The following is a 27,594-nucleotide window of genomic DNA, read 5'->3' on the forward strand; positions in this document are numbered from 1 at the left end:
AAGCCCAATATCAATTTAGCAGCTCTTGTCATTAATATTATTATTTAATACCGTTTCGAAATAAAAAGAATTTTTAATAAAATTCATTTTTTTTATTACTTGGTTTAACCTTATTATTAACTAGATATTTAGAGGGTAAAAAGCAGATGACATGTTACTTTAAATATGTTACAACTAAACAGTAATAAATAAAGAATATTAGTCACGTGTATAGGTTTATAAAATTTAAAAATAAATTTTAAATCTGGTTGTAGAATTTTTTATATTTTTTCTGATAGGATTTGTCAATAATATTACAATCATCACAATTTTACAAATGTAATCATTTTATTGTTACATATCACAATTTCTACTATGTGTAGTGCTGAAAGCTTTTTTATTTAAAAGAAAACCGCAGAGATGCCACAGAAATATGCATGTGTTAAAGGTGATTATATATAACTTTACACTTTTGTTAAATTTAAGAAACTACATTGTTAATATGATATAACCACCATTCTATAGCATTTCCTTGCAGTAAAAATAGCTATCAGCCTTTAATTCGATAAATAATATTTTAATGTTTTACTAGTATCAATAAGAAAATATTTGACTTTCTTTATGATAATCATGTTTTATGTTATATAGCTAGTAAATGTGTCATTTTATTTTCTTTTTTTCATGACATTTATAACAATTTATAATGCACACACAATATAAAGAAAATTCTTATGTAATGATTCAAACGAGCCATTTTTCAATTTAGTATATCTTTAAATAAATAACATTTGTGTTATTTCATTAACAATGCATTGCATTTCTTAAAAATATGCTAAAAAATAAATTATAAATTAATTCATTTCAATTTTATATCATATGTCCATAATTTGAGCTTTGTTAGAATAAATGTAGATATTTAATCTTGGTATCATTTGATCGGAATTTGAGAAACTACATACTATACTATATAACCTTTTTAACATATGTCATTGAAAAAATGTATTATCACAAGCTAAAAATCAAGTCCTATAATGCACATACATTAACTGTAGAAGCTTGAAAATAATATTTATCTTTTACATGACTTAAACCTGACAGTATTTTATGGCTTGATTAACAATAATTATTAATCTTTGAAAGATTCCAGAGCAAAACAAACTGCAAATAAAAAAGTAGACAATTTGAAAACAGCAACATACTTCGGCAAAATACCAATATCGATATTTTAATGATAATGAAAATCATTTAATTTTTTCTTTACTTTCTATAGGTATACATGATTTTAGAAAACATTGTTATCCCTTGCAAAGAATCCTCGAAAATATATTCTTTGTATACAATTTTAACATATATGCTATAGTAAAGGAATACATTGTGGTGACTAATGCCGCTTCTTATAAAATGCAGACTCGATATTTCATTTTTTATCATGCATTGTTTGTATCTATTTACTTTAATGTTTCCCGATTTTTAATCATGCGTTTCAATCTGCGGTAATTTGAATTCCTTCCTGGGAATCTCGGAGTACAATTTCTGCTGGTAAGATATTTTTTATTTCGTTCTGACGAGGAACTGGTTCATCTTTTTGCACGGGTGCTGTACCATGGTGTTTTTTTTTATGACACATCATGGTTGATCTCGATACAAATGTTTTGCCACATGCATCACATTCATACGGTCGCTCTCCGGTATGTAATCTTTTATGAATGGCCATAGGAGTGAACTGTGTGAATGTTTTACCACATACATCACATCTGTAAGGCCGTTCTCCGGTGTGCAATCTCCTATGACACCTTAACGCTGCCCTTCTGGCGAATACTTTTCCGCACATATCGCATTTAAAGCTTTTTTCTCCCGTGTGCATTGTTGAATGAATTTTAAGATCGACTCTTGTTAAAAATCCTTTACCACAAACTTCACACAAATACGGCTTTTCACCTGTGTGAATGCGTAAATGAGTGTTCAGATAACTTTTACTAACAAACATTTTATTGCATACCACACATGGATACTGACGATTATCCATACCCGAATGTATTTTTTGATGACTTTTACAGAGTCCTTTGGTTATAAAACCTTTGCCACAAATTTCACATACATATGGTTTGACCCCAAGATGTCTATTTTGATGATCTAATAATGATTGTTTCGTTTTAAAATGTTGTCCACAAGTGTTGCATGGAAAAGGCTTTAAATCTGAATGTACTCTTTGGTGAAGAACAAGATAACTTTTAGATTGAAAACCTTTACCACATGTGGAGCAATTATAATCATATTGCCCTGTATGTGTAGCCGCATGTTGTGCAAGCCCAATTTTACTACGAAATGCTTTTTCACAAGTCACACACTGAAAAGGCTTTTCACCGGTATGTTTCCGCATATGTTCTTGTAATTTATAATTCGTCCTATACTGTTTACCACATTGAGTGCAAACTTTTGGAGTCCATTTCTGCCTTACTGTTGTTTGTTTTTTTTCTTCTATATTTACTTCATCTTGAGAAGACACTAATTCAGGTTCTGTGATTTGTTTTTCTTTGTCGATTGTTTTACTTTTATATACATCACATCTTTCCTTATGTACATTTAAGGCATCTACACTTGTAAAATATAAACCACAAGGACAACAGCAAAAATATTGTTCAAAATGTGCTATCATATTATTTGAACCTAATGTTGCTTCATTACAAAATGGACACACATACCAATGTGAACCTGTTTCATCAACTGTAGGATTATTTAATGCTGTTTCTAATAATGCATGTTTGGCTCTTTTTGTATATTCTACTAAAATTTCTGGACTTCCAGTTGTTATTTGACTCGTTGATGCCATAGTATTTGTTTGAGAAGTTGTATGCCTAGGAGTTTCACTTTCAACTACACGTGTTTCTTCTATATCACTACCAGTCTCTGGTTGAGCAGGAGCAAAATTCTCATGTGGTACCTATAGATTAAAATTATTTATCAAAGAAATTTGTATATTATTTATATTTCACTTCTATTTAAATAACTTACATTATCTTCAAGTACATTTGCAGGATCTTCTGTGGTTAATCTATCTCGCAACCTATGATATTCTTGTTTTATTGGTACTGATTCATACTTTACATTATCACAATAATGTACAATTGATTCTCGATTTTGATCTTCAGGATTTATTGAAGTAACATAATTTATTCCTAATTGACTCAAATGACCACTAACTGTTAAATTTCCAACTACAGTCATATCACCCTCCAAATGCATTGCTATTTGATGATTAGAAACCTGCAATACAAAAATATACACATTTAAGTTACATTTGAAGCATTATTGCATTCAGAAATAATTTTAAATGAAAATATTATTGTAATAGATATAGTACAATTTATTTCAGCAAGCATATTAGGTTTATTTGTTCATTTACTTCTCGTATATGTTCATCCACCATTCTAGCTGTATCCCCATCTAAACAGTCGATACCAGTAACCTCAATATCTGTATCTTGTTGTCCTATTTCTTCTTGTGTAACAACTTGTTCGCCAGCTGCCAAATCTATTTCATCTATGACTTGCATAGTATGTATAGTAGGCTCTGCTGTTTCTTGGGGATTTACATGATTTTGTACGTTTTCCATATTATTTTGTATTCTGTCAATATTCCTCTGAATCCTCTTCATTTCTTCTACTTCTTCCAAATCCCTTTTTGATATACGAACAATCTCTTGCTTGGCAATTTCTTTTAACATTTCCATGAATACTGCCTCAGTATGTAAACATTTTTCACGAAAATCAAACAGCTGATCCAATTTATAAGCACACTCTTCGCATACCACTTTTGGTAATTGATCAGTCATAGACACCTAAAAATAATCAATTAACTGACAACACTAATATATTTATTTTTTAAAGAGTATACGAAATGCCATCACAATCTTCAATTTTTTAAAGCAACTATCCAGTTAATTAAAGTTAATATATAGATTTCCCCTTATCATGAGGAGTTTGTGAAACCTTGCACCAATTTTCTTCCTCTATTTATAGTTAAATTAGAAAGAGGGGGTGAAGACAGAGCACTGAAGATTGCAGTGAAATTGCTACTGTTTGTGCATGATTTTACCTGCACTGGCAAACATGCGGCTATTTTCTTGTCAATGTTGCGCATCTGATCGCCGGCTTCGAAGATCGGTAATCCCATTAGAATACCCGTTTTGGTCGCACATAAACGACATAAATAATCAAATTCCTCGACGACGGCCATATCAACAGAATGAAGAGGATCGTTTTTTTGCCAGATTAAACGAAGGTACTTGAAGGACCGATCGGAACGATTTTACTTTAAGAAACCCAACAGCCAAGGTCTTTTACGTGATTTAAAAAACTTATGCCGTGCATTACGACATTCCCTAATTCGCCTCCTGCTGATCTTCAGTTGAAAACTTCTCTACTTTATAGATATGCATTATCCGGGGATATTTGTCAAGCGAATCTGCGTTCACACCATCGGAGACAATCAGTCGTGGCATCCGTAGCGGGGGAATTAACTTGCGTTGCTCTCTTTTCATCTAAAAAGAATTTGTTTCGTAGGTGGCGCACTAAACAGCCAAAGACTGAAGCTTTTTTCAATCGACTAACGAGCTATCGAATATCGAGTTCATTTACTATTGCATTTTTGAATGATACTTATTTCAATAAATTTAACTAATTTACAGGCATCTGCAATAATACTAAAAACAAGAATCTTTATACATATCGCATTTTAAAAAATTGTTATATAGTTGATAATTCATTAAATTATACATAACCTTATTAATACTGCTTCGTTATGGAAAAAGTTTCTATTTCAAATTTGATTTCAAATATATACTTTTATTAATTTATTAAAACTAAGATATACTAAGTGCGAGAATATATTAAATGTTTTTTTTAAATATTATATTAAATATTGAAATATTTTGTAAAGAGAAATAAAGGAAATGTATTAACATAGTTATATGTATGATATAAATCTATGTTTTTATTAACTCTTTATTTAAATATAATAAAACAAAGTAAAATTATCAACGCCATTTTATTTTTTAATTACGTTGTAGGTTAAATATATGTCAGTTTCTATAATATTTGCAAACGTTAGTTTTTATTAATGATTTTTACATACTAGTATTTATTCATTACTCATTTACGAATGTATCGCTATATAAAAATGATTTACCTGAACTGCTAACAAAAATGGCGACAAGTAAATCGGGGAATCAACAAAAAATAAAATTAGTGATAGAACGAAATAATTTAGATGAAGGCATTGCCAGTGAGTATTTTTAATTATTTCTTGCATGAATTAATTATTATTTACTTTAAATACTTATTATAAAATGTCACGAGTTTACTGTTTACATACTTGAATTTTAAGGTTAGGTGATGATTCCTTTATTTTAATCACCTTGATTAACCTATTCTAAGTAAAAATATACATTATTTTGGCATTTATGGACTTGACCTTACGTTAAATAAATTTAATCCTTTCAAAATATGTAATTTTTTTTTAAATATAGTTTCTAACTTAAAAATAATTAAAATACATTACGATTATTTTTTCTAATTACAGAAAAAGCTAAAATTATAAAAACAAATTCAGAAGCTCCACGATTGTGCCCTTATTTAGATACAATAAATCGCCAATTTTTAGACTTTGATTTTGAAAAACTATGTTCAGTATCATTGTCAAAAATTAATGTATATGCTTGTCTTGTATGTGGAAAGTACTTCCAAGGTAGAGGTACAAACACTCATGCATATACACATAGTGTAGCTGAAAGTCATCATGTTTTCTTAAATTTACATACATTAAAATTTTATTGTTTACCTGACAATTATGAAATAATTGGTAAGAAAATATTATTTGACTATTTTGTTTATATCAAAAGATAATGATATTTCTTAATAAATAACTGTTACTCAGATTCATCATTGGATGACATAAAATATGTTTTAAATCCAACATTTGATAAAGCACAAATTGCACAATTAGATAAAAGTGATAAATTATCAAGAGCCATAGATGGATCGCTATATTCTCCTGGTATTGTGGGAATGAATAATATTAAAGCAAATGATTATTGTAATGTTATTTTACAAGTGAGTCAGTTTGAAATATTTAAATTTCTTTAATTCTATCTTATGAGATAATTATAAGAGTTCAATATTTTAGGCACTTTCTCATGTTACACCTTTAAGAGATTTTTTCTTAAGAGAATCTAATTATTCTCATGTCAAGAGGCCACCTGGAGACTCTTCTTATCTTTTAGTTCAACGATTTGGTGAATTAATGAGAAAATTATGGAATCCCCGTAATTTCAAAGCTCATGTCAGTCCACATGAAATGTTACAAGCTGTTGTTTTATGGAGTAAAAAGAGATTTCAATTTACTGAACAGGGTACAAATAAAATTATATTACAAGTAAATCACTTTTTTATTGATAACTTTTATATATTGAAAATTCAATTTTCAGGTGATCCAATCGATTTTCTTTCATGGTTTTTAAATGCCCTTCATTTAGCATTAAATGGTACAAAAAAGCGTGATTCTAGTATAGTGTATAAAACGTTTTTGGGTCATATGCGGATATATACACGAAAAATACCGCCTCTTGAATTGGATGAAAGTCAAAGAAGTGAATTACTTCATACGGTAGAATATGGCGAAACTGTAACAGAAAGCCCATTTTTGTATTTGACATGTGATCTTCCACCACCACCTCTTTTCAAAGACCAATTTACTGAAAATATTATTCCTCAAGTAAGTATCGAACCATAAGCTTTGATCATCACAGTATCAGAAAACTTATCTTTTTTTTTTATTATAGGTCAATTTGTACACATTATTGAATAAATTTAATGCTGTAACTGAAAAAGAGTATAAAACATATAAAGAAAATTTTATGAAGAGATTTGAAATAACAGAACTTCCTCCTTATCTCATACTTTATATAAAAGTAAGTATATAATGGCGTATTAATATTATATGTTCATCTTTTATTTTATTTTTTTACAGAGGTTTACAAAGAACACATTCTTTGTGGAAAAAAATCCCACCATAGTTAATTTTCCAGTTAAGTACGTAACTTTTAATAATATTATTATATGACAATGTGAAAGAACTTAAAAATATATACTGCTTTCAGAAATGTAGATTTTGGAGATATTTTAACATCTGAAGTAAAACAAAGACATCCATTTACAACATATGATTTGGTAGCAAATATAGTTCACGATGGTGAACCTGGTCAAGGAACATATAGAGTTCACATTCTACATAGAGCAACTGGTCAGTGGTACGAGTTGCAGGATTTACACGTAACTCAAATTTTGCCACAAATGATAACGTTAACTGAAGCATATATACAAGTATGTATTAACAACGAACATTTTGAATAATAGAGGGAAAATATACATATGTTTTTCTCTTTTTTCAGATTTATGAACTAAAAAATGATGTATATTCGGAAAATGGCAACAATTAAAGAAGAAGAACGATGTGATAGACGTAATTTTATAAATAAAATGTTTCAATTTTTCACTTTACCTTATTTTTTATTTCATAATATCCCTAATAAATCAAAGATAATAAATAATATAATAAGTTTAAAAACTGACGTAAAGATACAGCACATGAAATAATTCACTACAATTTGTAATAATTTCTATATTTCAAAATCGCAGATAGTTTGTTAAAAGTTATACCTAAATTAAACATTTATCAGATTTTCTCGTGTCAATCATTTTATTAATAAGATTATCGTAAATTCGAATTTAGTAAAAAGAAAATTGTGATTGCTAAATCCTTTTTACATGTATATGTATAGCATCTAACCCTACGGACCGCCGATCGTGTCGAAAGCTGCCGAACTTTGCCGAGAAGATCGGAAGTACAAACTGGAAGTACAGTCGTGACGATCGGTGGGGAGAATCGGGTTTGGTGGGGATCGGAGTGTCGCGCCGAAGCCAAAGCGAACCGGAGTAGAGTCACAGCCGGCCACGCGAGACGGTCATGAGCGAACGTTTTCTACGGTTCGCGGTTTTTCCATCGTTCTTTCGGTCGTGCTTTTTTTCCTTTTATTCGTAGTGTACCGGGACAACGTTTTTCGTATATCGTATCCAATCGCGTTAGTGATACTGACGTTTTTTTCTTCCTAGTCATATAGTCGATTGTCGCGAGTGATTTTTTTCTGTGTGTACATACATTGTGTTGGCTAGTGTGTTCTCAGCACGTGGATTATTGCTGGTGGGATCGACGTTTGCTTGAACGGTGAGTATCCTTCCTTGTTTCCATAAAAACTTTAAAAAAGTTCTTTAAGTTTCCTCGCGCATGAGTTATAGCTTACAAGATACATAGATTTACAAATATTCGTGAGACATAATCATTGGAAGATAGGATGTATGTTTAAGAACTTTCGAAAATTATAATAGTTTGTTAGCGGTAACGGTTTTGTAATATTTTGTGTGACCGACACTTGAGAATCTCTATTACCTTTAAAGCGTTCCCGCGTAAGGTTATATAGTGGATGCGTATTTGAAGAAACTGTTGTGGTGTTCTGACGAGTGGAACATCTACAAACCGAAATGCATACACTAGAAAAAATTTACTGTGGCTACTTTTATTTTCCAATGCAGTGTCTTTTTTTATCAGATTCTACATTTCATTTTCATAGTATGAAATTCTTATAGTCATATGAAAGTGCTAATAAATGATACGTACATAAATGGTATAATAAGTAAAATAGTACGAATACTCTTTATAGCTACTGTTTATGCATATGTGATTGTTTTGATGTACTGAGTTAATTCGAATACGCATTCATTGTAACCATAGCCTAAGATTGTTTTGTATACAAACGCGTAGAAACTTATTTCACTATCAACATGTGGAAGACTCGAAAAATTGAAGCGGGATAAAAACGCGGGACCCACGTTTCGATGCTAATTCTCTTATGGCTCGGTTATTCTTGTACACATTGACCACGATTATTCCGATTTGTGTCGGCGTGTTGGCAATACACGCTACCTTCCAGTAACCGCCCCGAATACCTGTTTCATGCGAACCTCAAAAAAACTGTCTGATTGCGTGGCCTCCGTGGCGGAGGAGCGAGTTTGAACGTTCCTCGGTTAAAAAGAGGGGAGGTACGTTGACTCTCGAAGAAGCTGCGAGTTTCGGATTCCTAGCATCTCGCTTGGTAATCGTTGCATCGCGTAAACCAGTTTCCGCGTGCGAGAGGATCTTCGATGACATATTGAACGTACGTCATCGGCGTCGCGTATTATGTATGTGAGATTGCCGTTTTTCTCAACTTTGCGTTTTTACATACCACAGGTAGTATCTATGTATGTTACTACGGACATAAAATATGTTAAATGTTGATTATTTTTTGTGTATTTGTAAATTAGGTAGAGTTTTATGATAAAGAGATTAATGTGGACGCGAAAGAAATATGGCGTCCGAGATCTTTGTACACATTGATGATTAATACCTAGATATTTTAAAATATTTTATATTTTGAAGGAATTTTACGATATAGCGAGTATGTCTGCTGTAAATATGATCTTGGATTTCCTTGTTAGAAAACGATATTTATTTTACGAATTAAACATTTAATCAATATTCGAATTTGGTACAGAAAAGGAGATAAGAAACGTTTATATGAACCCTTAGTAATAATTTTATCGTGGAATGTTGTTAATCTACCAATTAAAAAATGGATTGTTATATCGAATACAAATACAACCAATTAGAGTAGGTAAAGAAATTCGTACGAAGAATACCAGATAGTGTCATTCATCGTCACAAAGATGGGGTATATTTCGAAAAATGAACGACAAGTCAAAAGAAGGGGCAAAAATCGCGACGATAATTAGGAGTTGGTAACAAAGGGCAGGAATTGCGCGATTTTCTTCGCGTATATGTAAACCAAAGGGCTGGATGGGAAATTCTGGAACTGCAGAGGATGTCAACGACATGACTGTGGAATGTTTTAAACGTGGGTAGTGTATTAAGCAGAAATACATATCGTATGATGCACCGTTTCGCTTTAAGATCTTCCCCTGACGCTCACGTTCTGCTATGCCTAATATTTCAACGTCTCCGTATTTTGTTAGAGCCGCGTATGTAGAGAGAAGAGCAAGAAACGCGCCCGTTCTTCTCTCATGTCGCTTTTTAAGTTCGTGTATTTCCCCGCGATCCGCTCATGGACGTAAAAACGTGTCAAGGATGGAGATCATGGTTGTATTCATCTACGAGAAACATCCTTGAGGCACTTAAATATCGATTGAGGATACAGGAGTGCGTTGTCAAATGCTTCCTGTCGAAGCTGTTCGAATATGCGTACTCGTAACACACCTAGTTCTTTGTTTCTTCCACGCACTATTTTATTCAGTTTGAAAATGTAATGATATTTGAAGCATTTCTTTCTTCTCTCTCTCTCTCTTTTTTAAGGAGCGTATATCAGTTTACTACTCTTATAGGAAATTTTATTGATATTTTTTAGAAGAGTTTATAAATTTAATTTATTGTTTCTGTAGTATTTAATAGTACGATATTGAAAATAAATTGGATTTAGATGATTTTTACGAGGGTGGATTTATATATAAATATCACTTACACTAAATATTTTTGCGTTTGTATTAATTAATATTAACAAAAATTGTTAATGATTACTAGTGATAGCGAAGAGGAAATATTAGCTTTTTAATGAAACTAGTTTTAATTTATTTCCCTCCAAACTGGATTTACATCAACTTTTGGAAAAGGAATATTATTACATTTGTCCATCGATATTCTGTAGCATTCTGATGCAAAACAAGGTGATAGTTCTAATTTGGAAGCATTGATGGCTAATCTATGAATATATAATTGGAATGGTATTTAGTGACTTTTTTCCGAGTTTTTAAGTCCATAATGAAGTCGATTAGATAAAGGTATCTTCTCGTTTCTGGATAATTAAGCAGAACGATCGTATTTTTGGTAGTGATGGAAGATGTGGAGTATGCAGCTTAGCATGTTTTTACCGACTTGAATCTTAAGCTTATTAGGATACTGACATTACTGTCGAGTATTCAGTCGCCTAAGGGTATATAGTCTTTTTTCTTCTGTAAGTTAGGCGAGACCGTTTAACACGTTTCCATACACGCGTATCGAGATACGTACGCGTAATCCATTCAGTATCGAAGAACAGGAAATATCGTGTATTTTACTCTGTATTAGTAGACTGTGGATATGGCTCTTGAAGCACATTATATAATACGTTAATTCGAAATAATGAATTATTGAACGTATAAAATTCCAAGGAAAACAGGATACTTCTTCTCGATACGATGTTTCTTAAATCTAAATTATATTTATCCTATTCCTTCCTAACTCTTTCAAGATTAAATTCTTTTTATCCTATGAGAAAAATTGTTTTTTCATCAATTATACATCATAGAAACATATATCTCGTGATTTTGTAAAGAAGGCATAGTGTACTACAACTCGAGATCAGTTTCGATCAGATCGAAAACAAATACATTCATCGGTTAGTTAATTAGTAATTTATTAAAGTTCAATGTTTCGTACGCGTAACATTCTCAGTTTAATTATACGTGTATAAGAGCGTAAAATATTATACAAGAATATTTGATACACATCTTGAACCGAGTTAGACAAAGATCCACAAGAGCAAGTGCAATACGAAACCGTGAAAGTTAAAGATTTGCAATCCAAGTGTGTGTAAGGTTCAAGACTATAACAGCGTAAAATAGTCCGTGAAAATATTTAGTTCGACATATATGAAAGTATAAATCGCTATTTTCAGTCTACAAAATTGTAAAATATTATACCTCGACTCTTATATCGAACCTGATCCAAGAAGAATCAACAACCGAAAACTTTCTATATCGTGGCGGAAAACTCGGGTGATAAGAGAGTCGCAATTACAGAAAGAAAGTTGGTGCCCGTAGGTATTAAACGAGGGATCTCTTCTTTTCCTCCATTCATCGACGATTCACTACGAGAGGAGGCTACGATTGTTTTCCCTCGGTGCAGGAAGTCGCTCGCACGCGAAATAAATCTGCAAGTCGGAGAAAGTTGTGGGTTTTGTCGTTGCCTTCATCGTGGCATCCTGGTTCTCCGTTGGTCGTTGAATGTGGAGTATAATGTGACACAAAGAACGTAGCCCTCGTCGTTGCGTGCAGGTAGATAGAAGGGAGAAGAAACTGCACGAGGAACAGCAGGTGCCCAGCTGTTACGTTGTAACACCTATACGCATCTGCCTATAGGCGAACGATTAAGGCTACGATGGAGTTTGTCGTCGGTGAATTGGGTTACACTGGTCACGTCGCGCGAAGATTATGAGGTTCTGAGCCGCGGAGTACCCAGCAACTCCTCCGTATCTCGGAACAGTTAGAAGTCGATGGTCCGATTAGAATTCCACGCAGAACCCCGTATTATCGCCTGCCTGACCGTGACTCGAACGGAGTCTGCCTTTTGTGTTTTTACTATATCGTTATTTCATGGTGATTCTGTTACGCGTTTGTAGATTCCACGAGGTATTAAATATCCGTGCTAGATATAGTTTCGTAAAGGAGAATGACTGCTTAATCGAAGAAATTTTTCGCAGATTTTCGTACAACAGGTGTGACGCTATAGTAGAGTCTTTGAAGTTTTATAAGGAAGTTTTTAGTAATTTTGCTATGAAGTTGTGCCAATATTTGCGCTAAGTATTATTTTACCATGCCGTAGATAACTGTTTAATTGAAGGAATTTTTCTTTTATTTTTACACAATGGAGATGATGCTATAGTAGAGTTTTCAGGTTTTTTAAGGAAATTCTTAGTAGTTTCGCCACGAAAGAAATGTTTTTTCCTTTATTCACGAAGAAAGCTTTCACAGTTTTATTGGAATTAAAGAATTTTTGGTAATTATGTTATTATACCATCTGAATGTAAAGGAGTTAATTATTCGATGAGGGAAATATTAAATAGATGTGAAACTTTGCTCCTCTGAACGAAAATTTTCGTTAGTACTTTATTCACTGGACAAGAAATAGCAGTTCCAACCAAAAGTTGCCTATTAAGAACGTTAATTTGCACGCTTTGTGACGTAATCACGTTACGTGTATGCGGTACGCAAACGTTGAAAACGCTTTGATTCTCGTGAAAAGATACGAATACGTATTGTAGGAAGCACATGTTATCGTACTTAATATCTAGAGAATCTTCCATGCATAAATACCAAAGTCACACACGCGTATTGCACTGTTAAATGTTGCAAAATTATAACAAATAATCGCAGAACTATTTTTTGAACCAATGATTTAAGCGATTTTAATGAACGATTCTTCTTCAGAATTTGTGAAGAAGACTCTGATCTATTTAGCAGTTGACCAGTCTTTAATTAGAAATACTTACACTTATTTTAAACGTATGATTAGTTTCTTTACGATATATTTATGGAAATGTTAGGACATTCTCATCAGCTGCCGCTGCATTAGACTGCGTTAATCGTCGTTGAAACTCGTTTTGCCAGCTTTAAATCCGCAAATCTAAGGATGGCCGGTGTTTTCTGATACAACAGACGTGGAACAGCTTGTAATGGTCGACTGCTTCCTGATCTTTTGACACTTTCTTTTTGCGAGAAGAAAGTAATATTTGCCAAAGGATTTACGTCTTCCTTAATAGCGAATTGAAGCTGTGCAAAAGTAACCAGGAAATCATTTCATTAATCCCCCTTGAGAAATGCGCGTCGCTTAATGTACCATATAATAAATCGAAGTTCAATTAAACGAAGGCGAACATGCTTGTAAAGGGTAGTCAAAGATAAAAACTCTTAGAACTTCGTGAAAAACTTTATAAGCATTCTTGTAAGATTTCATTTCATCTTATAAGAAATCCATAGAGAAACTGAAGATAAATTCCAATCTAGTCAATTGCAAAGAAACAAATACATTTTTCATGACTGTTGGTCCATCGATAGCGTGAAACTTCTGTCTCAAAGGAAACAAAAAGAATGAGAAATGAAGAGAAACAGGTTCAAAGCCACTGTATAACGAAATAACGCGTTTGCGAGCGTCTCATTCGTTTCTTTCCAAGTTACACAGCTTTATTTCCTCTCGAATGATCGAGATCGAAGTTTGTTAGATAGTTTGCTATACACGAAGAGAATAGAGATTGCAACTTTGGAACGTCGTGGATAGATTTTCGAACGAAATAATGTCGCTCGAAGGCAGTTTCGTTTTTCCGTATAGCTATCTGCGAATTCATTTGGAATTCGCGTATGTTACCTGCACGACGCTTCTCGCCCAGTTGACTAGCGTCCTAGAATCGCCCACAAACTGGGACAAACAAGCGCCTTTCGCAAATTTTGAAATCTAGGACGGCCGTCTAAAAGGAAAACTTCTTCTTTGATGGAGACCTCGCGCTGTTTTTGCATAAGAGAGAAACTGATTGGTTTTCGTTCGGGTAATAGCGACGTTAAACGAGCCAGACTCTTTGAACAGATGTTTTGGTATGCGAACAAGTGACGATAGAAACAACGGGGAAAGGTTGTTAGTGAAATTCGAAAAGCGAAGTGTGAATATTTACGGTTCTTCGATGCTACGTCATGCTAATTGTGTTATAGATGAATCTTAATCCACGCTATAATCCTTATTATCTCTTCAAATAATTGTAAACTATCTTTTCTAAATAATATTAATTTTAAATAATTACATCAAGCTATCGAGGAGTCGTGAATAAATTTCTGACGAAGATAATTTTCTATTTTGCTGAAAATGGGAATGCACGATAGGATGAATAATAGAGTTTAACGGCACCTTGAATCAAGAAACTGAGATCGTATCAAGTACGTTAGGCCTGCGGGTCGCTTGTTTGCGTAATCTCTAAGTCGACGTTAGGATTCTGTAACAAGTTGTACAGGTGTTGAAAACATAGTGTTTATCCTAGTTTATACGTATAAAGTAGGATGTTGCAATTATACAATTCGAGGAAAAATCTCTTTGGTAACATCTTTCTTCTTTACGCACGTAATATTTAAAATAGTATAGATATACAATATGAGATAAATTAAAAAGATTATGTAGAATATGAGAAAATTGGGCAGAGCGAGAACACGTATAAATAATTTGCTAAAAATTGTTTTCGGGGGAAGAACAATTTTTAATTAATAGTTGTAAAAATTTCGAGGACGGAAGCACTGCATATTATTTTTTTTTGAAGCGATATTACGTCTCTTTTTTAGCTCGACAGCAAACAACGTATATTGCAGTGATTCATTCAGTTTTAACGATTGTCACTGATTAACCTCATTTAAGCTAATAACTTAATCATATGTATTTTAACGATGTATTGTAGCTGCACCTTCTTCGCTATCCGACAACTTCAAACAGTCATTTTTTCCAAGAAACAATGTCGCTGAAAAAATAGTGGTTTCAAGTTTCGATTAAATTCTTCAACGTTCGCTTCGGGAGAAATATACGATGTAGAAACAATACGAACAATAGATCTCGTATTTTACCCTTAAAATAACATAGACAAATAAACAGAGAAACAAATATAAAAATTTCGTAGAATTTTATTCTTTGCGTAAGCTTTATCGGAAAATAGCAAGTACATCATTCATAACTTATATTTATTCGGAATTATTGTTACTTTCGAAATTTCTAGAATATCAACTTTTTCGAATAATCTATTCCAAAACTGCATGAAAATAGGAAAAGACGCGTTGTATTTTTTATTATCCTAATAGATCGCATACAAAAATAAGGAGACACAAAGAAGGATCGAATATTTCGTGTGCATTGTAAAACAATTACACGACACGCAAAGTATGTACCCCAACCTATATATATATACATATTCACTGAAACGATAAAAAAGATAAGATCATTCAATAGCCTAAAAGGAATTGATTCTAAAAGCAAAAAAAAAAAACAAAAAGAAACTAAAATAAACTGTACGCAATCACGACTTCTGCCAAGAAAGTCATGGCAAAGCGTGTCGACAAAAAAGACACTCGAGCGAGAACAACAGAACGATGCGAATAAACAGTCGACAGGTGGAAAAGCTGTAAGGGCGTTGTTGGCCCTGCCGGCGCGACGTGACGCGCACACTTTCGGCGCTCTTCTTTACGCGATGATTAGAAGCGGAAGGACACCGTCGTGACACGTGCAGATTGAATACAATGGTCACGGTGTACCCTCATTTACGTAATGCACTACGAGAAAGAGACAATGCCGTCTGGCGCTTCTCTCGTTTATGATTCGTTGCCCGGGAGACACGAAAAGAAAAATTACAGGGTGGTTCGTTGCCGTGTCGTTACCGCCTTTCGGACGTGAGATCTCGAGAGTTTCTCCATTTCTCTCGGTCCTTTGCCTCGTATACATATCCTTCCTCTCTTCTTTCAACGTGTTAACGCGTATTTGCCTTTTACAGAGTGCAAGAGATGGAAAGAGATTTAAATGCATCCTCGTAGTCGAGCGTGTAGGTGCAACCGCCAATGACTCGATTTCTCTGGAGACTGTTTTTCTTTTTCTAGCTTCTTTCTCGTCGTTTTCTTTTTTCTGTGGTCGTCTGATGCGTTGCTACGCCACCGACAAGCGGAAATCTGGTCGGCGGAATTGCAATTAATTAAAAAGTTAAACGGCTCTGATGATCGCACGCCGCTTCTAGCGCGCCTCTTTCGTGATAGTTATTACGATTTCTTTCTCTTTTACTTCTTCTTTTAACGAGCTCGCGTTGCCGGCTTCGGTAGACTTCCTTTTATTTTTCTACTTACGATTAAGTAGCTGCCGAACAATTAATCTTATTGCGATGAAATGGATGACAAGAATCACGCGATGTTGGAAGAATATTTGAACGAACGCTCTTTTTTAGCGAGATTTACCTTTTCTTTTTTTTGCAAGAGTAGTGGATTAGATATTATTGGTTTGTTACACGCTAAAAATATCGTTAGTTTTGGGATATCTTTAGAAATTAATCGTTTAATTAATTAATGACGAGCTAACATGAGAGTATACTCTTTCGTCTAATAAAATTATACTATAATATTTATTAAGAATAATATCACAGTTAAAAAATTGTATTAATCTTTTTTCTTCTTTTTAACAGTAAGGAATTTCTATAAACGGTACCTTATCGAAATGCTTTTATCGAAATGTAAATAATAAGACACGTTATTTTGATGTCTTTTAATACGCGTAATTTAAATTTATAAGCCGCCAATTTCACAAACCAATAACGGATCCTGCTTTTAATTATATTATTAATTTATTATTAATTTGTACATTTTCGTCAAATTCAAATTCATTATTACTATCTATAATCGACCAAGGTAAGTAACTTAATATTTATAAACGGTAGTGTATTATTTAATTGATCTTTAATTTTTATTATGACGTCTGTGAATATTAGCATTAATAGATCCGTAAATGGAAGCAGAACTTGATTTTTATTAATGTTTGACGTTAACGTTTAATGAAATTACGGCGTTAAAGCTAGTCTTAAAATAAACGCGTATCGTGTTGAGCATTTTGAATCAATGGTAATAACAAATTCTCTTCCATAAATGATGCGCGAGATGATGCTATTAGACGTTTGACGGGTGCACATTGCAGATGCATCGATTTTCTCTAAAATTGCTTTGCACCTGTACGATCGATAAATGACACTACATCCACGTGAGGTTACGAGGAAGTGCTTCCTCGAAGAAGAAAGGCGGAAGATTGGCTTCTTCTTTCGTGACAGAAAATGGTCTGAATGAGACATCACGGAATGGAAAGGTCTGAGTGGCAAGGAATAAGAGACTTGTATGCGTGTGTATATGTAGTTTCAGCTATCGAAAAAGCGATCGTGCTTATTCTTTGGAACGAAAATCTCGTGATACAGTCAAATTTCCTGTCTCTGGTTGTTATGTAAAGGAACAATCGGAAGTGAATTTGCGCGAGTAGATATATGTTAGAATTTTTTAAAATAATCAAAGTAACGTCTAATTAGAATTCATGCGATATTTTTTTTTTAGTACAATAAAGAATGTCTCTCTTTTTTGGAGTGTTTGTGGGCTTTTTAATAATTTTTTAATTTAGTTCGACGAAATTCTGATTTCGTCTAAAAGTCCATCTATATCTATTTTTTATCATTGTTTAATTAATTGCGATTTGGAAAATTTTAGAGCGAATGATACTATCTATCAGGTTACTTCACGAGTAACATCGATTCGTCTAATTAATTCGATTAAAAAATTACCAAAAAGTGGAAGGAATAGTTCTCGTTATTCTTCAAAATAATATTTTTGTGTTTTAAAGTTTTAGATATAAGCATGACGTTACTTACGAAATGATTTAATATTATCCGATTTTCATTAGTAATTTTACTTTCGTTAAAAAAACCCATCTGGCAAACGTTTGATAATAATAATTACACGTTATCTTTCAATGTTACGTATGTTTAAACGATTTGAGTGAAACGCAATTGCGCTGGTTCGAAATACGAAACTCATAGTCTGGAAACTCTGGAGTGTTGATACTACGTCGTTTCTAGAAGCTATGTGTAATAGTTGGTCGAACAGTTTTTAATTTCGCTGAAACAGAAGAAAACTTGCCGTCTCTGCTTGTTTTTACTATAAAAACATCTAATAATACGACTTCCTTTCATCTTTTCGTTATATTTGAGAACGTATCTTGTTCATCTGTCGGTAGTCTCTTTGCTATGTGTAGCAAATAACAGGAAGGCGTACGTAGGGTTTCATATAGAATATGTATGTACGTAGTTTCCCATTGTGAATATAAATCTTTGTTACGAATTTATACGATGTCGGATCTCTTAGTATTTCTAGGTAACTAAATTTTCTTCATAAATATACATCGCTAGACAGCGTATAAATAACAGGAGAGACATAGCAGCAGGTGGAATGTTCTGTAAGGATTTTATTGTAAAAGTTTTGTAGGGAGATATTATGCTTGTAACATTGGATTAGTGGCGAGTTATGAAATGTTAAATAGCTAGGATTCACTAATGTTTAACCATTTGTATTGTTGCCAGAAAATTAAACAGTCATTTTTATTTCGAATATTTCCTCCAGTATCTTCGAAGGAGATTAGCGACTTTTTAACAATTAGAACGCTTAATCTACGTTAAACTTGTACTTATTAAAATACAGTGCAAAGATGTCTGACAGATATCGAATAGCAGATACGAATACATAAAATTAGAAAAGTCTCTTTTCTAACGATTTCATCGTTATGCTGATTGCTCTGTTAAATATACGATATTTTCAATTGTGACAATATTCAGTGCACTTTCATTTTTTAAAATTTAAAAATTGCATGCCTGATGTATGCATCTTTGAGAAGATGTGTCTGGATTTATGTAGTTCAAAACGATTTGGACTTTATGAGGTACAAATTTAAATAGATTTGATTAGAGGCAACGCGTGAAATAAAAGAATTGTATCTATAAATTCAAATTATTTAAAGATTAAGCGTACATTCACGTTACTACAGGTTTATTATTTTAGTGAGCGTTCAATGTGTTAAGTATGCGGTTATTATGCGATTTCGTATATGAAGAACAAAACGCATAAATATTAAGAATAGATAGAGTTTTGATAGCACGCTCGATAAATTATGTATCTGACTTATGTGTGCCACCTGGGAGTAAAAAAGAGACGAGTTATTCGAAGAAACGGTTGATGGAACGAAAGGAAAGGTAGTGAATCGATTGGCTGTCGGTGATGGCGTGCACCGGCCCTTCAGGCCGCCCTCCGTGAATCCGATATAAAGGCTTCTCAGTGCACGTGTATGCACACGTCATAATGTATGCAAGTGTACAGATGCAAGGAAGGAACTACGTGTATGGGTGGTTCGTCATATGGGTTACCTCGAAGCAAGATCGCGGCTAGAGGGGCAGACTAACGGAAGTGGGAATTTTTCTACAGTCGCGTTTCAGTAATTTCTTGCGAAAAATAGGGAACTTGAAATATTCCATCGTGGTAATTGGCGTCTTGATAACGTTCTAGCCCTTGGGACCCACGGTCTTTTGTTTGAGAAGCAAAGATTGTGATCGGGGTCCACTTTCTATAGCTTCATTTTTTTCCCTTCTTACCTGCGTTCCTTACATAATTATTCAAACCTATTTATTATGGAAATCGATGCGTTAATTTCTTTCTTTTCGTTTAGTCATGGCAAGCTATTTCCGTAGAAAATCGAGCAATTTCCTGGAGAAAAGAATTACAAGGCAATGAATTTCAGAGATATTTGAATCTATTTAATTCTGTAAGATACAAAAAAAAGTAAATTTTGGACGAATAAAGCGAAGAATTTCGTATTTTAGAACTTGAATTGTATTTATGATGGGCCAGTTTGACCTTTATTGAAATTGATAACGTAGTCACGATCTAGTTGATGTTCGTTCAGGCGTTTTGTCTCTATCAAATGGTCTAATACATCATCAGTGTTCACGCTTCGTGCACGCTGCGCTATATTAAGTAATCCTTGAGTATAGTGTCACTGGACTGTGATCATCTTGTAACGAAATCGTCAGTGAAAGCTTGATGGTAGCAATTTTCTCCAGAATAAATGATATACAATGAGCTAATGAGCTATTGACACTATCATGATAGTTAATTATTTATTCACAGAAAGAAAAACTCGTAAATTTCGAGAGGCAACCTATCCTTTTGTACTTTAAGTTTCTTCCTCGTTAAACTTTATACGGTCTACTCTAATAGTAGATTATTAGATGAAATTTTACCTCTGAAAAACCTGCTATAATAATTGCATTAATTCGTAATTAACAAGTAACCTAACAAATTCTTAATCACGTTTCAGATGTACACACATGTACATCTATCTATTCTTTTTAAATAATTAATAAAATGCATCTACCTTAAATGAGCTATGTATTACATTTAATAATAACTATTACCGACAGTAATGATACCAATAGTAATTTTAAAACAGGTAATCAAGCTATATAATTAATTTTTAAATAATAATTAATACTACGTCCATATACATGTATACCAATCATGTGTAGCTCTTCAAAAAATAAATTAACTATGTGTAATAGTAGCCATTAATAACGCTAATAATGGCAATTCAACTGTTATTAACTTAAAATTAATATATGTATCTATGTCCCTAAGAATTTTTCCCAACGTCTGCTCTAATATTAGTTCCCCGTGCATACCTAAAGCGGTACGTGTTTTCAGCTCGTAAATTACCTTCTTTTTGGCCCAGATGCAACATTTCCAGTTGAAACCTTCAAAACTGGACCAGTCGTTTCTGAGTCATCGTGTATAAGTCACGATGACAAACCGTAGCTGCATACAGAGGGGACTATTGTGACCCACAGCCTACGTTTTCCGTTAGACGTTATTATCCGCACCACCTGTCTTAACGTGTGCTCTTCCCCTTCTTCCGTTATCTCTCTCCTCGTATCTAGTCGCTCACCGTCTCTTTCCTACGTCCGTCCTTCGTATCCGAGCGTCCTCCTTTTTCCTTCTCTCACTTTTTCTTACGTACCGGTAGCTAATGTTACTTCCTTACGATCCTCCTCCCTCTTTCGTTCTATCTGCTACCATATTCGTTTGCGTTGTTACACCTGCGACTTTAAAGGCTCGGTGAACTGTTTTATTTAAATTGCACACGTTGACCGTCGCTGTCAGGTGGTTGCCTGACCAAAATCGGGAACGCTGTTTGCGCTCTCTGATGAGTTTCCAACGTGTTTCGCCGGTTATATACGTCACACTGACGCCTACCCAGGGGTGGGAAGCCTGGATCTAGGTCTAGGTGGTTTGGAAACGATTTAGAGTTTCTGAACTATTTAAATGAGTTTGCGTACGACTTGCTTTTCTCTGTCCTCTTTTTTAAACCTTTCAGGTAGTTCCTTTTTAATTAGCGATACACCGAGAAATAATATTTAGCGAATGAAACAATGTAGGTATGTGAGGGGTTGATTGATAATCAAAGAGAGAGAGAGAGAGAGAGAACAATATAGAATCTTCGTTGGTGGATGGAAGGACTGTTTAAACAAGTTTATGTATGTTTGGTTTTGTTACTTTATCTTTTCTTGTTCAAGTAGTTTCTTTCGATCGGTGATGCAATGTTAGGTGATGAAATAACACTGGTATTGAAAGAACTGATCAATCATTCTGTCTTTAATAATCATTAAAAATAGAAAAACATAGAGTTTTTTTAAATTGCTGAATGGTATAAGTTGCGGATCGATGTTAATTGTATCTTTTTTTCGATATTTCTTCTACCACTTTGTGCAATTATTTTTATTATGCAATTTCGCGCGTGGAGAACGAAGCAGATATAAAGAATAAGTAGGATTTCGATAGTGTACTATAAAATACATATCTTGTGGTTTGAATGCAAATTGAAATTATTTAATTAGGGCATTTTAATTGCACTTTTTTTTGCATCTGTTCTCGACTCGTGCAATAATTGGATGATCTCGTGTGTGAAGAATGAACCACATACTTACGTACAACACAAAAATGCATAATTTAAATTTCCTTGTTTATTTAAATTACATAATACATTGAATAACTTTAAAGAATATACAGAGGTAAAACAATTCATGACACAATTTATGGAAAATTTTATAACAACAGAGTTATACTAGAAATAATTGCTTCTACGATCAGTCGTCATGATCGATACATAGATAGAAAGCGTTCGTGTTCTTTAAGGAGAGCTTTTAGAAATTCAACCTTCGAATTTTTCCACCCACCATTCAGCTTCGTTACGAAAACGGAACGAGTCCTACGCGTGCTACGTTTAAGTACGTGTCACAATCTCGTTCGCATAAATCACTCGTTGAAACGTATTTTAATTACGGGGCCATGTGCGACAACTGTAATAAATACACGCGTATGCTGATTTGCAGAAGTATCGCTAAGAAAATTACGATTAAGACTTTCAAATAAACATATTATTCAACATATTGAATACGATACATCGTAATTTTCTTTTTAAATTGTAATTTTTAATTGTCCATATTTATACAATATGATAGAAGAAAAATATTTTAATAATTAATCCTTAAATTATGATTTTTTTGAATGTAATGAAACATTTAAAGCCAGTCAATTTATGCAATTAAAAAACAATGGGAGGAATAAATAGAAACAATACTGGCGTGAAAGAATATTCTTCGTAAACTTTTTAAATTTCCGAAATCAATTTTTCTAAAAACAAAAGGGATCAATACTATACGTAAATTCTACTTTATTTCAAACTTGTAACTTAATTTTGCAAGAATTTATTACTATGGATAATTTCTGTTTATCGATATTAATACACCTATACGCAAAGTCAAACTTTCCTCCATTCCACGAGAAGTTTTATTTTTAGAATTTATATAATTCTTCTAACAAGTTACCTAGCTCACCGAGACGTTGTTTACGCTGGCCAGTGGAACCGTGCTAAATCCTCGCGAAAGTAGCAGAACGTCGTGTGCCACGGAGTACAATGGCGAGACGATGTTGCACAACCCTAGGGCCCTACTGTCGTTGAGCAGTCTCTGGAACTGGGAGACCACTTAGCAACCTGTGAAATTGTGCTCTCGAATGAATATCCAGGGTGTTAATAGATATATGGGACACCTTTTAAGAATCGAGTCACAGAAACAAACATAGAAGTTGATATACAAAAAACTGCACGTTACACAGAAATAATCGAAGGTAATTAAATATATCGTGGCGCGTTATAAAATACCACATAAATCACAACTATATTTTGGATTCATTACCCAGATGAAATCTAATTTAATCCTACTCAAACCTAATCCGAACGTTGAAAGATACTAACGCCGAGTGGCGATTCTACATAGAAGTGAAATTACTTGGAACATCGATCATGGCAACGAAATCTGTGTGGTGTACCCTTTCCTGTATAAGTAGTCAATCGAACTTTGCTTGGAACTGAATGGAAACATCCATACCGATGTCCGGAAGTTTCAAACACCTGACGTGCTTCTTGCGTTCGACATTACGTTGCCTTGTGGTGAAATATCCGCACCTTGTGCGCTGTGCTAAAATGATTAACCGTAGAACCATACTTTACCGTTAATTAAACTTTGACTAAAATGCGCTGTAGACTGTTACTCGACGTTTCCATTCAATTCAATGGCGATGTTTATCGACAACTCGTGGAAAAACCTCGAAACCAGTTCAACCTTCGGTCTGTACATCACCTTCGAGAGGTCCTTGCTTCCGGCCAATTGTACCGCTCGATCGCTTCCGGTCTCACGCTTCGCATAACTTCTCGTCGCTCGCATCATCTCCTTCGTTTCTTCTGTCACGTTTCACTGCTCGGAGATTGCATGGAATTTCTCTGGCTTTTAACCGCTGCCGGTAATTCAGACCCGAAATGCCTCTGTGGAATTTCTGCGGGGTCCTTCGACCGGTTGTAGGAACGCAAAGTAGCCCGAGGAGCGACAAAGAGACCATCATTGTATTTTCACTGTCGTTGGATTAATTCGCTGCTCTGTTAGGCGGAAAATTAGTCAGAGAGCATTGTTTTAGATAGTTGAAGGAGTTGAACGGGGAATAGGAGGTATTGAAGTAATTCAGAGTCGGTTTGGAGCTTCGAAATGTATAGCTCTTCGTTTGAAGAGACTTCAGCCCCTTGCAATTGAGAAGCGTTTCAATGCTTCTTTTCATCGACATGATAATTAACAAATAATTTCATATAAATTCATGAGAAGAACTTCGCAATTTTTTTATTTTCAAGTTTCTTGTAGTTGGAGACATTAGTTTTTATCATATATATATAATGGTAAAAAGTTTAAAGGGTTAAGGGTTTAATATAATTTTAGATTCAGATACAGTTTCAAGATTCTAAGGAAATAGATCTGTAATAAAATATTCAAAATCTTATCAAACACACAATTAATAACTAGCTGTCAACTTCATTTTCTAATTACAAGATTGTGTCTATTCTAAGCGCTCTATGTTTTATGGATAATAAGAAATAAGCTTAAAGTATAAAATAATATCAGCTTCAGAATCTAATATAAAGATTTTCTGCGAAGATTTAATACAAACTTTCTCTTTGATCCCGCATCTATGTCTACGTTAATATTTGTATCTGAATAATCTTTATTGTAGCTCAGTCTGCTATAATTGATTCCACCTTGAGATTGCGGATTGCGAGGCAAAGCTTAACATCTCTTTTACGTAGTCCACCCAATAACCTAACTGATCGTTCGCTACTATTTTCACAATATTGACGAATCATTTCAGTATCTTTGATAAGAAAAGACACAATTTAATAAATTCACGGTTAAGTCAAAGCATCAAAGAAAATCTGATAAAGTTGAAACTCGAGAGAGCAAGATCTAGATATAATAAATACATCTGCCACGTCTAAATGATATAAAAATTTCCAATTTAATCTTCCATCTAGATTTCATTACCTCGCGATCGTATCACGTGAAAATTTCTCGTTTATTCGATTTATTCAATTTTTATGGGCAAACCAGCGAAAAAATTTCTACGCAGATCGAAGAAATTCAATCGAGACTTTCATTATAGATGGTTAGCCGCTAGATGGTTAGCTGTATGCTCGAATTACGTCAGCGTATGAAAATGCCGGATGGCTATATTGCTTCAAAAAAAAGAAAAAAAGAGTTAGAAAATGATGGAGAAAAACTCGAAGATTCGTCGACGAAGCGGATATGATAACGCGTTCACGCATTAAGGGCATGTTGCATCAATTTTCGAGTAATTTCATGGCAATTTTCCGATCCCTTGCTAAATCTTGTCACGGGGGGAGGAAAAGGCTTGAGGGAAGCTCGCATCTTCGAATTTATCAACCCTTACTATCGACGCGTGAATTGGCCAAGCAAGAAAAAAATTCGTATCGATTTCTGTCGGGCGAAATTCCAAACGTTCTTGAAAATTGAACGAAATTGAATTTATTGAAGATTTTCTCCAAAATTGTTTATATATAGGAAGAAACGTGCTAATGAACAAAAAGCAATGGAACGTGTAATCCGAACGTAGAAAATTTTTATGAATATACGTATCGTATACGGTAGATAGAACATTTTCAAATTTCGTTATAGGTCGCGTTTCTCGTTAAGGCAATATTTGCTCAGGGATTCTCGCGTTCCCTGGTATTCAATAATTTCGACGACACGGATTTGGCGGAGATTCGTTAAATAAAATGTTTATGAAAATACGCTTTCCACGGGATTTTCGGTCATGGTTCATTTAATCCTCGTTATCGCGCGACTGTAAAATCGTAGGCGTAACCACAGAGTGAAATCTTAATTATGCACCTGTAGTTCCGCCGTACGCCACCTTTGACATAAAAAGAGGGGGTGGAAGCTTAATTACGAGACGGTGCAACCGTGCCATACCTGTGTCTGCGACACGCTTGCTCTACGTATATTGCATGTCGTTCTTGCAACAGATGTCCTTTTTAAATTCATATGTGTATAAGTAGATTCGATGCTTCATGCGCCTTACGTTTCTTATATATGCTGTTTCGTGTGAACCTTACGGAAGAAACGCTTGATAAGTTGTATATTTTGCTCCTTATAAGGGTGCAGTTTTAAGATTCATTATATCGTTAACCAGTCTTATGGTATTAAACGTATCTCCATATTTAGCACCTATCTTCATTTTAGTAATAAATATTTATTTTTGTCAGCCAATTGAACATTTCAAAGACATGGGTCGTTGGTTATTTTATCTTTGAATTGAACGAGTGATTTTCGTTTTTAACTACGTTACGTTAAAGAATTATTGCTAGATATTAATGTTGCACTTATTACAACGAATAAATGAAACAAGCGAATAATATTCTGTTCCTTGGTTTTGTCAGTATTTCCAGGCACTTAACATTGACATTCCGTAGTTGGAGAATTATTTCTCAGAATTGATTCCTCGTTTCTCAGTTAATTAAATAACATCGTCTTCTTATGAGTACACCGTCTTTAGATTGCAAATATTTTTATATCTTCTTATCGATACTATCTATCGATCACATATCTATCCAATTTTAGATATAAAATAAAATATAAGTTCAACCAACGATAAGAAACAATTACGAATTTTTATATTACATCATACGAAAATAAATGTCACGCGATATTCCCATTCGCATAACGAAAAAGACGCGGAGGAGGGATAACGCTCTTTCCCTGGCGGTTCTTGAAGCACGTAGCACGCAACGTGTTTTCGTAGGGACGGGTCCCTGTCGGTGGCACGAGGAACCGGAAGTGGTCGGCTAAATATGCACGACCACGTATCGCCACGGTTCATTGTCGTTCGAACAACGGTCGTCGAAGAGTCTCTGGAGTGCCATTAAATCTCGGTGGCTCGTGCACGACATTCAGCCGTGATCGAGCGTGGAAGGATCGATTGTGAGCAACATCAGGGTCCCTTCCAAACGAAATCATCGTCGGTATATGCAACGAGAGGGGGAGGGGAAATGTCATCGCTGATGAAATTCTTCAAAGGACACGCGCGGCGGATACAGGTGCAGCGGAAAAAATCTATGTTTGAAATTTCTCTGCCTTCTGTCTGTATCGTTGTCCCGTGCAAATGTGCCATCAACGTTTTAATCACTTTGTTTGTTAATGGACTTTTTCGGTGGGAA

General features: G+C 34.1%; 3 protein-coding genes across 6 annotated transcripts in view; 2 read left to right on the top strand and 1 right to left on the bottom strand.

Annotated features, from left to right (window-relative positions):
- Positions 1–243: 243 nt before the first annotated feature.
- Positions 244–5,370, bottom strand: LOC117208019 (zinc finger protein 157-like). Of its 4 annotated transcripts, none has more exons than XM_033448826.1 (6): positions 5,353–5,370; positions 4,075–4,519; positions 3,383–3,817; positions 2,992–3,243; positions 2,008–2,920; positions 244–1,917 (listed from the first exon to the last, which is right to left on the bottom strand). In XM_033448826.1, exons 2-6 carry the CDS (start codon positions 4,213–4,215, stop codon positions 1,463–1,465), a joined length of 2,196 nt encoding a protein of 731 aa, XP_033304717.1. In that variant the 5' UTR covers positions 4,216–4,519; positions 5,353–5,370; the 3' UTR covers positions 244–1,462. The 4 variants fall into 4 exon arrangements, with proteins under 4 accessions (XP_033304717.1, XP_033304716.1, XP_033304714.1 ...); XM_033448825.1 differs by having other exon boundaries at positions 1,996–2,920; XM_033448823.1 differs by having other exon boundaries at positions 244–2,920; positions 5,353–5,369.
- Positions 5,076–7,535, top strand: LOC117208021 (U4/U6.U5 tri-snRNP-associated protein 2). Its single transcript, XM_033448842.1, has 9 exons — positions 5,076–5,262; positions 5,560–5,838; positions 5,914–6,089; positions 6,163–6,388; positions 6,464–6,750; positions 6,818–6,946; positions 7,006–7,067; positions 7,136–7,358; positions 7,427–7,535. The coding sequence occupies exons 1-9, from the start codon at positions 5,184–5,186 to the stop codon at positions 7,472–7,474; spliced, it is 1,509 nt and encodes a 502-aa protein (XP_033304733.1). The 5' UTR covers positions 5,076–5,183; the 3' UTR covers positions 7,475–7,535.
- A 411-nt stretch (positions 7,536–7,946) lies between these two features.
- LOC117208014 (rap guanine nucleotide exchange factor 6-like) overlaps positions 7,947–27,594 on the top strand; it is a 72,744-nt gene continuing 53,096 nt past the window's right edge. The window contains exon 1 of the mRNA XM_033448815.1: positions 7,947–8,259. The gene's annotated coding sequence lies outside the window, so the exon portion shown is untranslated. The remainder of the gene's footprint in view (positions 8,260–27,594) is intronic.

The sequence above is a fragment of the Bombus bifarius genome, unplaced genomic scaffold, assembly GCF_011952205.1.
Source record: "Bombus bifarius isolate JDL3187 unplaced genomic scaffold, Bbif_JDL3187 scf7180000008048, whole genome shotgun sequence".
In the NCBI taxonomy this organism is placed as follows: domain Eukaryota; kingdom Metazoa; phylum Arthropoda; class Insecta; order Hymenoptera; family Apidae; genus Bombus; species Bombus bifarius.

Coding starts and splice junctions, on each gene's coding strand:
- LOC117208019 (XM_033448823.1), bottom strand. CDS start 4,215: ATGGCCGTCGTCGAGGAATTTGATTATTTATGTCGTTTATGTGCGACC. Junction 3,244..3,382: donor TGGATGAACATATACGAGAA/GTAAATGAACAA, acceptor TTTGTATTGCAG/GTTTCTAATCATCAAATAGC. Junction 2,921..2,991: donor CAAATGTACTTGAAGATAAT/GTAAGTTATTTA, acceptor TTTAATCTATAG/GTACCACATGAGAATTTTGC.
- LOC117208021 (XM_033448842.1), top strand. CDS start 5,184: ATGGCGACAAGTAAATCGGGGAATCAACAAAAAATAAAATTAGTGATA. Junction 6,947..7,005: donor ATCTCATACTTTATATAAAA/GTAAGTATATAA, acceptor ATTTTTTTACAG/AGGTTTACAAAGAACACATT. Junction 7,359..7,426: donor TAACTGAAGCATATATACAA/GTATGTATTAAC, acceptor CTCTTTTTTCAG/ATTTATGAACTAAAAAATGA.